Source organism: Ixodes scapularis, unplaced genomic scaffold (genome assembly GCF_016920785.2).
Source record: "Ixodes scapularis isolate PalLabHiFi unplaced genomic scaffold, ASM1692078v2 PGA_scaffold6__148_contigs__length_123643588, whole genome shotgun sequence".
NCBI classification, from domain to species: Eukaryota; Metazoa; Arthropoda; class Arachnida; order Ixodida; family Ixodidae; genus Ixodes; species Ixodes scapularis.
In genome coordinates this window covers 89,907,743-89,920,757 of record NW_024609881.1, presented here as the reverse complement: position 1 = coordinate 89,920,757, position 13,015 = coordinate 89,907,743, and the positions used below count along the sequence as shown (strand labels likewise).

The 13,015-nt window shown below is 43.8% G+C and overlaps 1 protein-coding gene across 2 annotated transcripts in view; it reads right to left on the bottom strand.

Annotated features, from left to right (window-relative positions):
• Positions 1-2,632: 2,632 nt before the first annotated feature.
• Positions 2,633-13,015, bottom strand: part of LOC8028598 — a 38,696-nt gene continuing 28,313 nt past the window's right edge. Inside the window, exons 9-12 of one of the 2 annotated variants that reach the window (XM_029981090.4) lie at positions 11,300-11,491; positions 7,192-7,270; positions 6,954-7,006; positions 2,633-5,906 (exon numbers count right to left, since the gene is read on the bottom strand). In XM_029981090.4, the coding sequence (XP_029836950.2) occupies positions 5,787-5,906; positions 6,954-7,006; positions 7,192-7,270; positions 11,300-11,491 (444 nt within the window). In that variant the 3' untranslated portion in view covers positions 2,633-5,786. The remainder of the gene's footprint in view (positions 5,907-6,953; positions 7,007-7,191; positions 7,271-11,299; positions 11,492-13,015) is intronic. The other variant, XM_029981091.4, reaches the window with a different exon arrangement.

Sequence of the window (13,015 nt, the reverse complement as noted above, 5' to 3'; positions counted from 1 at the left end):
AGGTTCAAAAGTTCGAAAATTGTTGAATTTCTTAGCATAATAAGTTCAAAAATGTCAAATTTTATAACGTAAAAAATCGGAAGTTCGAAAACAGTCGAATTTCTCAGCACCAAAAATTCGAAAGTTTAAAAATAGTCTAATTTTTTATGTAACGAGTTCGATGTTCTGAAACTTTGCGAACCTTCCAAACCTTTTGGTTTGATCTTCGAACCTCAGGTTTGCAATAAGTTTCAAACATATCTAACCGAAACTTCTGCCAGTAAAGAAGCAGTCTGCAGAATGCACCCTACGGAGCCACAAGTCATATAAGAGCTGAAGGCAACGGACACTTGGGCAACTGCAGGAGGGGAGTTCCCACTACTTTTCCTGATCTATGTCAACCGCATAGAGTACCAAGACCGGACGGTTGTTTTTGCCAGCAACGAGCGGCTCAGGACGTTGCACACTAGTCGAACGTGGTATATGGGCGGCACGTTTTTCGTCTGCTTGCAGCTTTTTAAGCAACAGTACGTGTTAAGATGCAAAGTTGGGAAAGGATTCGTGGCTTGTCTATGCTCTTTTTTCTGGAAAGAGCCTGTCAATATGAAAAGCCCTTTCAAGCTGTCCTGGATGCCTGTGAAGTGAGGGGGTACACCCCCGATTCAAGAGCGATCATCGGCGATCATGAGATGGCTGCAACTAGGGTCGCCAAAGAAGTCCTTGGGCAAGACATCTCCACCGTGAAATGCTTCTTCCACCTCTGCCAGCTAGCACACACAGTAAGATAACTTGCATTTTCAGAACCTTAATTACAGAAGGTTTGCAACACTCGCTTACCTGTAGCAATATATTTGCCATGTATCGCGAATGTCTTATTTTATGTGGCGAATGAGCTCGTTTGACATCGTTAAAACCTGGCTTAAGGCAGGATATCCAGCGTCCTTCTTCACTTTTCCGATGCAATTGTTTTACGCTCCCATTTTTTCGTCTTTTTTAAGCAGGTCTGCAATCCGAGCCTTGTCGCTATAGCATCGATGTTTTCCGGAAGTCCTGCGGCACGCTTGACGCGCTTGCCTTCGTTCCTCTTGCATGAACCGGCCGGACTCGACTACGATCGGCAGCCTGCTCCCGATGGCACGACTGGCCTCATCAGGCACTTTGATGCAATGTACGTGAACGGGGCCTTCCACATTGTTTCGTCAGCGGGAGTGGCTGGACAGGTGACGACGGCGGCGTGACACAGACGCCACGAGCTGCCGCCCGAGGTGAGGAATGTGATGGAGGCTATGCTACAGAATAAGGATCGCACCTACAATGCCTGCAAGGTCGGGAACAAATGCCTTCGAAGCATCTTGCTGGACGCTGCCACCCTGGTATTCGGAGACTTCTGGAGCACCTTTGGCGAGACCAGGCGGTATCCATCGCAACGTTGCTGCGAGTCAGCCGAGGTGAGCCACCGGCCAAAGAAAGCGAGGAGAAAGACCAAGAGCTCGCAGGGCTGCTTACGAAATCTCTGCAGTGACGACTTCTGGCACAATCCGCTCCCCATGCTTTTTGAGACACTTGGCGACTGAATTCACTTTTAAGGTTAATTAAAATAGTCTCGTGCGCAACAAATGTCACGGAGAATTCAACTTAATATTGTTTTTGCGATGTGGATGCCCCCAGTTATGTCGAAATTAAATTCGTGGCAAGCTTTTATTTGTGATGTAAAAAGTGCGAAGAGCTTTTCTCCGGACCGGCTAAAAAGTCGGTAAGCGTTTCCCCCCCTCCGGGCTTCCTCACCACGTAAACTGATGTCGACACCCATTCACCTTTTATTCGGCTCAATAAAGAAATGTATGCGCTTCCTTATCTCGTAGGTAACGAAAAGTAATCCACGTGTTTCATTTCCATGTCCTAATTAAACAATATGACAAAACAAACATGAAAATGGGCACCATTACTTCGGTGCTTCAGTCATATCAAGTTCTTCCGCCATCTGCTTCTTGAGAAAACCGACTCCATCTAAAGCCACGATTCCACAACTGTAACTTATTACCAACGCTGCCTATTACGGGCATTTCCCAGAGCAGGGGTTCTCAAACTTTTTCGTCCCAGGGAACCCCAGCAAGCCTCAAAAAGTCCAATGGAAAGTTTCCCCCCATCTTGTTGCCAATCGATCATACTGGGTAATAAAGGTGTTTAGATAGTAAACAAGAGTTTATTGCACTGACAGAATAAGACAAAATGAAGGACTACAGATGGAATAAGAATGCAGAGGGGTTAACCTGGGGCACAATGTAAAATATATATACCTAGGTATTAGTACAAAGGGTGAGGTTGCTTTGTACGCAATACCAACTCCATCCATGGCACAGTCCGTGGAAGGTTAAACTAGGCGGTGGGGGAGGGGGAATTGCAATTTGGATGTTTGCGGAACCTTTGTGTTCTGCAGACCCCAGTTTGAGAACCCCTGTACTAGGGTAATCAAAAATAATAATTAAAAAAAAGAGCTCTTCCTTTTCCTTAAAAAAAATAAAAATCCTTCCTTTTTTTTTTTTTTGTCTTGTTCCTAGGTTAATGCCATGATAGCAAAGCACAAAAAGGACTTGGGCAGTTATATTAGTTAGAGAGGTCGACAAAGCACGAAATAAATACCCCAATATCAGACTGCACTTTTCTACAATTTTATTGGGCTTCATTTCAGATGCCTCCTGCATGTGTAGGCAACAGCAGTAAAGCATGACCATCGATTTAAAGTTTTCCATTGCGTAGTTATAACTGTATTTTTTTTTATTCATTTTATTCAAGTAACATTAAGTATAGATGACATGGCAGACCAAACACTTTTATACAGTTCAGCTTTCCAACATTACTAAACGGTATAACAATATAGAAACATTATTGCACTGCAAAATAAACTCGAGGTTGAAAGGCGGGAAAAAAAATCACTTCCAGAAAAAGGTAAGCTGCATTTGTGACATCTCAATATAGTGGCTCGGTAACAGAACTTCAACGGCTTATACAAATAAAAACATGTACAAAAAAACTTCATTATTCATGTTTCTTACTGCATCTTTTTAGTTTACCCATTGCAATAAAAACCTTACCTAACCATTCAAAATTACTGCAAGACAAAGTCTATTGAGCCTAACACTCAGAAAAATACTTTTTTTCCAGGAGAAATATGTCACGCACGTAAACTTTCACGAATCTGTGCTGACTTTGATAAAACCTTCCGGTCTCTATCATGTTTATGTGAATGCTCGCTTCCTGATATTTGCATTTCGTACAGAAATTTGACCTTTCCAAAGTCAACTGGCACTGCGGCAACAAAGTCTGCAGCGAGGCTAACAGATGCGTCGGACAATCAAAGGTCCGAGCAACAGAAAAGAAATACGTTTTAAATACACAAACTATTGTAAGTAGTTAAACTAACAACAAACAAATTCATAACAGGTCCACCGTGGAGAGTAGCATGGCTGTCACGATTACAGCCACAACCAGGATCCTTCACAGATCTCGTCACTCTTCCCTGGTTCCTCCAGTCAATATTCATCAACTTGAATTGCAGTTGTTTCTGAGAGCTCCTTCCTCCCTACGTCATGAGCATCTTTATCACATCACGATAAAAAAATGTTTTTCACCGGCTCGTGTAGATGTGTAACTGCCCAACGTGGACCAAAAATTGTGCCCCTGCGTTCCGACAACATTCGTCTCAAACGTCCCATTTCCTGCTACAAGGATTAAGTGCGTAATCGAGATAATTCAGCGGCAGTTTCACCTTATCAAAAGTTGTCTTCCTGGTTTTCTAACCGATGCTTCAAAATAATACTAGGCAGCTTTGTCGCGCAGTTACGAGTGGGGTTCCGTGTTTTCGGCGCCAAATTTCCTTCGAATTCGAGGGTGTCTCTTGGCGTTCAATATTTTTTTCCCGCAGATTCAATGTTTTCCTGTGTTTGTTTTCGGTGTCAAACAAATAAACGGAGCTTATGGGGGGCCCATGCTGAAGCAGACAGGACACGGAAGGACTTCCCAAGCTCCAGAAAATCGTATGTGTGACCCAAATATTTAGAAGACGTATTTGGAGAACAGCGCCAAGATATATATAGGTGAGGATACATGGCGTGGAAAACGCTGCAATGCGATCGACTGGATAAAGTCCTTTAGGCGCACGCCTGAGTAGCCTCGGCCGACGGCACAACTGAGGAAAAAAAAAAAAAAAAAAAACCCAAAAAAGTGTCTCATTTCTTGCGCGCGTGCCCGAGTGTCCCTCAACACCCGGGCACGCGCTCTTTCCACTCAGAGCATCTGCTCTGAGCTTGACCAACTCTGGCTCGAACACCGCGCTGGAATCTCTCCGTATGAATGCGTTCGTAAAAGCAGTCGTCGGCGCCGTTGACGCACGAAACAAGGATCGAGGAAGCGGTGTCTAAATAACACGTGTAGCGCAAGTGTTAAGTTCTACACGATGTGGCTCACCCAGAAAACAACTTAAAAAACAAGCATGTCTCCCATAGGGAAGTGTGGGAAATTGGGCCCGTGACTGGCTACCGTTAGCTGCTCACCGAAGAGTCGTCAGGTGGCACCACTTGCAACGAAGGCGAGGAGAGGATTTTATCTGGCACCCGCGACGAGTGTGGCGTCCACACCTATATATATCTCACACCGTGGTTCTGGGTCAATGTAAAAAAAAATTCCGAGGACCCCTAAGCAGTTCTTATGAGTTGTGAATGCAAAAGCATGAATGTCATTCTTCTGCTCCCTTAGTTTGTGTGCAATCTAGTGGTGTAGACGGCCATGTTTCGCAACTGCCGATGTAGTGGCCAACAGCTGAGCGCGCGCTCTCGTGAAGTGGTCGCGCCGCGCTGAGTTCGGCCGTGCATCCTCTCTTGAGTTTGCCCGTTCGGGCTGTCCGTATCGCGTTTTTCCCCTGAAACAGGGCCACACTAGGCGTGACTGTTTTGCTTGTATAAAAAGCTTTTACAGTAAAATTCAGAGCAGAAAACAAGAAACATGTTTATTTACATGCTTAAGTGGTTCGTTCATGCCTTTAAATCAATAAGCCCTCACAGATTCTTCCTCGTATGAAAGGTCTCGAAGCACTCAACCCTCGATCATTTAGGCGTCGCACAACCAGTGCACTCTTGTCGTGATTGGGGCTCGAAACTGCTGTCGGAATCGCTCCTGTCATGAACAGAAGGCTCCGAAAACTCGCTATCTTCACCAAACGTCCTGTCCTGAAGGTGCGTTAACAGCTACCACTGTAATAGGGTCTTTTACAGTTTCTCCAGGTTATCGATTCTAACAAATCCGTCTCAAGGGTCGATTTCCGAGTTTATCGGCCCATACCGAAAACACGGAACCCTGGAGTTAGGAGGGCCAAACGGTACAGGGCCGATAGTCGTCTTCGCATTATTGCAGATCATGCGCTGCGTGGCTTCTTAAACCGTTACGGATTTTGTGCCATGAGAGCTTCAACAATCGCAACACAAAATCCAGGTAAAAAAAAAAAAAAAGATTTGCACGAAAGACAGATCTGCCTGGACACTCACGCCACGTGATTAAGCATCCCTGTATTGCACAACCACAATCCCTTTTACCGGAAGTCGCGTTTTGTGAGAAGGTGGAAGCCCGAAACTGGAAAACTTCCGCTTTCGAGCATTCCCGACAAAAACCTCCGTTTTGTCGCTGACAAATGCACCTGGCCAGGTTGGAGACGGCGGCAGGTGGTGCCGATAAGAAAATGCCCAAATAACAAAATAAATAATTAAAAAGAAGGAAGCACAGACGCCGAAATTAGGAACGGATGGTCCGAGTCAACGTCACGCCGACGGGCTTGCAGACAGCTTCTGCTGGATCTCGTCTACTAACTTGCCAACGCGTTCCGAAAGGCCGGAGAACTTCTTCAAGTCCGGCCCCAACATCTGGATGAGAGCGGGCACCTGGAAATGGGTTGGAAAACAATGTGTCCCTATATCAGTCTTTTACCGTCTTGTACAGTTTTTTCTTTACGATTTTTGTCCAGGTCTTTTTTTTTACTCGAGTAAAGTGGCCCCTACTCTTTCTACGGATGGTGTAAATATGGAGTGTTGGCAACAATGAGGTCAATGTGTGCTATAACTGTTGGCAACACTGAGACCAATGATAAGCTTTTGCATATCTTGAGTTTTTTTTTCTTTGTTTTTTACATCGTCTGGTTAGGTGTGGTTCTTGAAAGTGATCGGCTAATAGATAGGGCTTAGCCATCACACTTCGATACAACAATCCCATGCACTTCTGTTCACCTAATACACGACTCGTATGGCTTGCAGCAGGAGTTGCAGTCAACCAACGAACGTGAAACGGTGCCAGTTTCTAATACAGTCGAACCTCGTTAATTCAAACTTGAGGAGGACCAAAAGTTTGTTTGAATAAAGCAAAGTTCGCTTTGCTTTATGGGAGGAAACCGGGAGTTTCGTCCCATGGAGACGCGTAGGATGGGACCTGCATGTTAGTTTGAATGATCCACAAGTTTGTATTAAAGGGTTTGAATTAACGAGATTCCACTGTAAGCGTGGCAGATTGCCTGTTACGAATAAAAACAACATATTACTATCTGTTCAGAGATAAGAGTACAATTCGACTCAATGACTTTGCCAAGAACACTGACAATAACCGAGCCATGTAAAATAAATAATAATAAAAATAAATACTAGGGATTTTGTATTATAAAGAAACTAAAACTATGAACAACATTGAAATTCCCTCAAGAGCAGTTTGAGCGAACCTGTGGAGAACCGCAACAAAAGGACACACTACTACAGAATGTCTTTACACAATGCACATAAAGCAACATAAAATTCTACAGCTTTTCAAACTTGTGACTTGTTTCAGACCAACAAGGTTTCACAGCAAAAAGCAGAACTTCCACTTTTCCCAAGTTTCAAATTCTCCCGTAGATGTACGGTAGACACGTAAAACGTGAAACGAAAAGCAAAGCCGTAACTCACGTCATTGTAGCTGATGCTGAGAAACCGCAAGAGAGCCGTTAAACAGTGGAAGGCTGGAAAAAATATTTTGGCACCATGAAATAAAACGAGGGGCAACAGACGCAGAATAGTTGCAAGGGTGATGCACAGGACACAACAAAGAAGTCCCGTAAAAGCAAAAAAGAAAAAACCTACCAAAAAAGTGAAAAAAAATAAGGATTTCGTAAAAGTGTTGAAAGACGTTCCCGTAAAAGCTTACCTTGCTCTTCCTTGATGTCGCCGTGCAGGTACTGAAGGATTGCTGTCGACAGTTCGGCCGCTGTGTCGTCAAATAACTGCTGGAGAAACAACCAAGACGATATAACAGACCTAGGTTACTGAAAATATCCATCGACACTATCACATTGATAAAAAGTTGGGCTACGTAAAGTGGAGAATAGTTTCTCCCGGCAAGGCTAACATAGAGTAAACCAATAAAAGTGGCCAAGCAGTTGCAAGTGAAGCCTTAACACTTTGTGCCGTAGTGTACAAGTAGCGACTGTAACGCATAATGAAGCACATTCTTTAAAAAAATAACAGTGTCTTCCACTCGATTCTGCTGCCATACGTGTAGCCACGTCCTTCCCAGAAAATGCACTGTCAAGCCGGCCGATACGAGGAGGCACATGACACTTTATCTAGGAACATTAGTTGCACGCAGTCACTGCCGTAATTGACCGAGCAGGCACCCCACTAGCCATTTGGAGATGACCTGAAAAAAAACGGGGGGATGGGTTTGGTTCGAGCTCAAAAACGCAAAAGGAGCACACGACGGGGTGGGCTTTGATGCCTTGAAGCGGCGAGCTGGGAGAAGTGGTTGACGAGGAGGAGCATGTTTGTCAACTGCAGCCCGTTCTGTCTGCGACGCTTTCGTGACTGCTGGCACGAGCCCACGTGCTTCACTAAGCGTTTGATTTGCACGGCCTCTCGCGCAAACGAGACGCTACAGTCACTGACAAGATGACAGGGTCATACACTAGGTATTAGTGTTGCGCGAATGTACAAATTTTCTAATAATAGCTTCGAATACGCTATTCAATATTCACTTTGAGGTGAACTGCAATATTCATACCCTCCAAAGTGTCAATCGCAACGAGTGAGCCCCGTTGAGTGCGCTCCATGCCAAGCATCTGTGCACTGCGGAGAAGCAATGCCCGCGGAGCTCACGGGTATTGCTTCCCTGCAGTGCACAGGTGCTCAGTGAGAAGCACACTAAACAGGGCTATCGTGCCGCGATTATGCGAGTACAAGTTAAATGCGGTGATCTCTCGACAATTCACACTTATCCTTCATGCTTGTTTCGTTGTTGCTGTTTTTTTTGTCATATTTCAAATTGAAGAAAGAATATCTGCATACAAAAAGCAGATTTACAAACTACCTCAATTAGGATAGCTGCAACAATTCTGTTGTTTACATGACACAGTTAATAATAAATATAGCTATACTAAAACTAACTGAGCTCAGAAGTGGACAAGTGGAAGGCTGGGATAAACCTTCACGAGTTCAGTTGAATTTTCGTTTAAGCATGGTGCACGGTAGTAAAAAAAACTCAGGAAAAACTATTCCATATTCAATTAAAAAATATTATGTCAAAACCATCATTCGCTTCGAATTCGCTTTAAACTCAAAGTCCACTAGTATTTGTACATGACGACTAAGTATAAAAGGGAGTATAGGTGGGCTCAAAGGTCTGAGTTGGGTGTCCTTAACTTATTTTTCTAACATTTCACAAATAGTGAGTGAGTGCTTACTGTGACATGGGTACACGATTGGTATTTTACAGTGCTCGGCTAAGAAAAGTAAAACAAAACAAAAGAACTGTGATAAGCCATTCTCAACACCTCGCCAAAAAAAGTTTATAGAGCACTACCAGGAGAAAATTCACTGAAGTATGCAAAGAGAAAGAGGGAAGGACCTTCAACCCTGCTGAAGTTTTCCCCCCTCCCATTTGCAGACAAAGAGAGAGAAAGAGAGGAGTTACAGCCTCGCTGAAAAAGATTTTGGGGTTCGTCCTACGACTAACTCCAGCCATAGCCTCCTATATCGGGGGCTATGGACGGAAGCCTGTGCCTTCCGCGCCAGATCCACCCGGAAAACTGGAAGCGAGAGAATGACAGAATGTGACAAAAAAAAAAGGTATGGTCGGTGGCGTCTTTAAGAATCCGCAGGCACTTTTCGAAACTTTCCACTTCTGTTTGTTTTTTGCCCCCCAAAAAATGTTTGTCCATTGCCGCTCCCCACCTACGACTTACCCTCCTTTTTCGGTCCCTTGGCACATCCTCCCACTTACTCCTGAACCCACTAGGAAAGGAGGGTAAGCCGTAGAGAGAAACTGCGGAGGAGACAGGGTATCTTTTCTCTTTGTTCTCGCTTCTCCCTCAAGATGCAAAAAGATAAAAGTGGTTCATTGATTGGCCACTGGATTCCTGAGTGGTGCTGCCTCTAAAATGGTCACCCCAGAACTCCCACTTTTCCCGCGACCTAGCAGTCTATTCTACTGGTGTGAAATGTGCAGGCTTTCCTTCATACAGTTTTTTTTTCTTTTATATACTTTATAGATTTGCTTATAAAAAGCCGTGAAAGCTACACTAACGCGGTCGGAGCAGGTGAGTTATACGGCCCGAGGGAAAGAATAATGGCGGATACTCGTCACGAAAAGTCGGTTATTACCTAAAATTTGTTCATTACCTTTTTTTGTTATTGAAAATAAAGATAAGGTTCCAATTAGAAACTTGCTGAATGTCATTGAAAACCACTAAATAAGTAAATCTTAGAAAAGTTTGAGGCATCTGGTAAGCGTGGTGGTGCACTAAAGTTATTACTCGCGATGCCGTGATTGCACCTAATGCACGAGCGGTAACTTTAGCGCAACATGCGCTTGCCACGCACCCCAAACCTTTCTCAAATTTATCATTTAGTGCCTTTCGATAACGCCCAGAAAGTTTCTAGTCGGAACCATATATTTACTTTCATAAATTAAAAAGATAATTATAAATTTTAGTTAATTAGCTGACTTATCGTGGTGATAAGTCCGCTACGTTATGTCCCCAAGGCCGTATAACTCACCTGCGCCAAACACGGTGTAGCTTTCACAGCTTTTAGCAGAACAAATGTGAACAGCCTAGTCAAAAAATGGATGCATCTTCACGTGGTGAATCATGTTGATTTGGGCGAAGCTCTGGTGGTGCTGACGATACTGATTTTATTGTTCATAGGTAATGCTGATGGTGCTGATTATATTTTTATTGCTCATGAGTAGTGCTGAGTTCCGGGTTGCGTTTTGACTTCATTATTACTGCTTTATGGTCGGTGAAATGCAGAGCCAGTGGTTCTAGCGGATCAGCTTGGATCCGCTAGAAGCCGTGGAAACACATCTCCACCGCTTAAGTCAACAATCTATGTCAGAAAGAATGTGTAGAATGGATCGTGGTTATATACACAGTTGAGCATTTGAGCGCAGCGCCCTCTCGTCTATAAACGTTGAGCCAAAGCATGCAAAGTTTAACGCGATTATATATGCATTTCCTTTAGACCCACATGGTATTCGTTTTTTGGCCATCGATAATGAGGACGGGGTGCCTTTTGATTTGTTAATGCTCCTGGGCCTTCATAGTCTATGGCTCTCCCGCACGGCAAGGCTCCATAACGACGTCGATGCTCAGGCGGCCAGGATGTAATTTCAACAAAATGTTGGGGCGAACATCGCAAACTGTAGGACACAAGAGACAGTACCTAATTGGTTACCTAGAATTGAAACGCTCGAAACGTTAAAAGAATTTTGAGGTGTCAACGTCAGACATTGAAGGGAAGACGATTCCATATTTCTTACTCATTTGTATATACCTGTCATGTAACCATGTCATGTAACCACATCTGTGTAATGTAAATATGTGTGTTTTGTTTGAATAAATCAGGTTATAAAGAAAAAAAAGAAAGAAAAAAAAAGAAGTGTAGCGTAGTGGGTAAGACGTCTGCCTCGTAAGCAAGCAGTCCTGAGTTCAAACCCCCGTGCGGGCGTACGTTTTTTTTTTTTTTTTTTAAAGTGGGCCAATCCCGGAGGCAGTGCAATCGATGTGAGCACGGACGCCGGCCGGACAAGGCTAGACCCTAAGGAGCTTCGCCCCTAAAACACCCTGTACACATGTCTGCAAGTACAGCCTCTAGACGCCGCCATCTTGCTTGCTTGGGGTGCGCTTTGTTCTCTGTTATAATTCAATTACGGCCGCAACCAAGTGAGCAAGACAGCTTCGCCCTGAGGACATATTTGCGGACGTGTATGGGAGGCCATGCTCCAGTGGCTTCCCGCGCGAAAGAGCGCGTCTCCTTACCTCCTTGAGAGCGAGGTTAAACATGAGGCCCGCACTCCTCTCCTGGGCCACGGGGCGGTCCGTGAGGAGGCCGTGCACTGCGGCACGCACGGTGGAGCGGGCGTTGTTGCAGGACTGGCCTCCCTCTTCGCTCCACTCCGAGATGTACAGGAGCCAGTCGTAGCTGCTCACGTTGCTGCACATGTTGCACAGCTGGCCGGGACGCCATGGGAAACAAATTAAGGTCAGGAGTTGGGTTTCGAGACTAACTTTTTAAGAACCACAATCAGGCTAATGAAATTTACTTCAGCTTTCTACTTTGTTAATTAAGAAGGTAGACTGTACAAAGTTTGAAGCTTTTCTGGTCATTGGTTTGTAAGTTAGAAGATTTTGCATGTTGATGGTCTGTACAAGCCCCTTAGACCTATTAACACACTGTATCATTATAGAACTTCACGTATAATGCCCCAAGACATACTCCAGGGGGTGAAACTATTAGATTATTTTTGTGTTGCATCAAAAACGTTTTTCATACAAAACGGTTTTGTGCTACTTAGTGCTTAATTTTCAGAAACGTTTTATGTCGCTCGTACAAAAGCTACATACAGGCCAGATATTGATAACCTAATAGTTTCACCCCTTGCATTAGTTATTTAGAAATATAATACAGCAAGGAGAAGTGAAATCGGATGAGCAATTTTCAAGATGTATCGCCTGCACAGGCAAGACAGATGACAAAAAACGTGTTTTGAGAAAAGTGAGAAAGAAGTTAAAAGGTGGGGCGGCCTAGCCTCATATCATGTAGCACTACCTTAAAAGTTACCGTAGACGTCCAGGAGACATATTTATATCAAGAAACACTGTAAAAGTAATTTAAGTACCATAACAAAACAAAAAAAGAAAGCTTGAACAGATTTGGCTTTCGAGTAACCTTGGCCATTGAAAATCAGCGACAGTTCCTCATCGCATGAACAAATGAAAATAGAAAATAGACAAGTCATTATTAAATCTTTTTGAGCTTTAGGAACACCCTGACAGATCTCTCAAAAATAAAATAAGTAGTAATTTGAAATTATTTTTTTAGTGTTATAAATATTATGTTAATGTCCATTAAGATATTTTTTAATCGGACCTATAACAAAAATGAAGAATTAATCTTAGCTTTCTGCGACATTATGTCAATGAAAGATAAATAACAGAAAATTTGACTATTAGAAAATGAGTATCAACAATCCCTGTCGGGCATCTGCCAGTTGTGAAATTCTGATATCTGGAAGTTAAGGCTACCATTTATATTGAATGTGCATTATTTGACCACAACAGGGGTTCTTCTTTTTAATTACTTCTCTGCATGAAATCACGTTTCGGTGCAAAGTGTGAAAACGGGCAAGTTTTTATTCCAATTGATAGGGTTGCACATAGAACACCCCCCTTGACGGCCATAGTTCACCTGCTTTGAAATGTATTTTTAGTACAATTTCTTGCAATTGTGAATTTTCAAAATTTGGACAAAAAAGCTCTGCCTACCAATGGCAGAAACGCCGCAAACAAGGCACAGAAAAGCCCTTCGCAAGAGAGCAACAGTTTCACACCGGCACGAGCAGACGACGAGGCTCACTCGTTGAAAGGGGAATTGAACCCGCGATTAGTGGGAGTGCGCGCTCGGACCACTAGCTCCATGGAGCCAATGAGTGCAACCGCAGTGCGTTCCGGATTTCAACGTTTTGTGCACCTCCC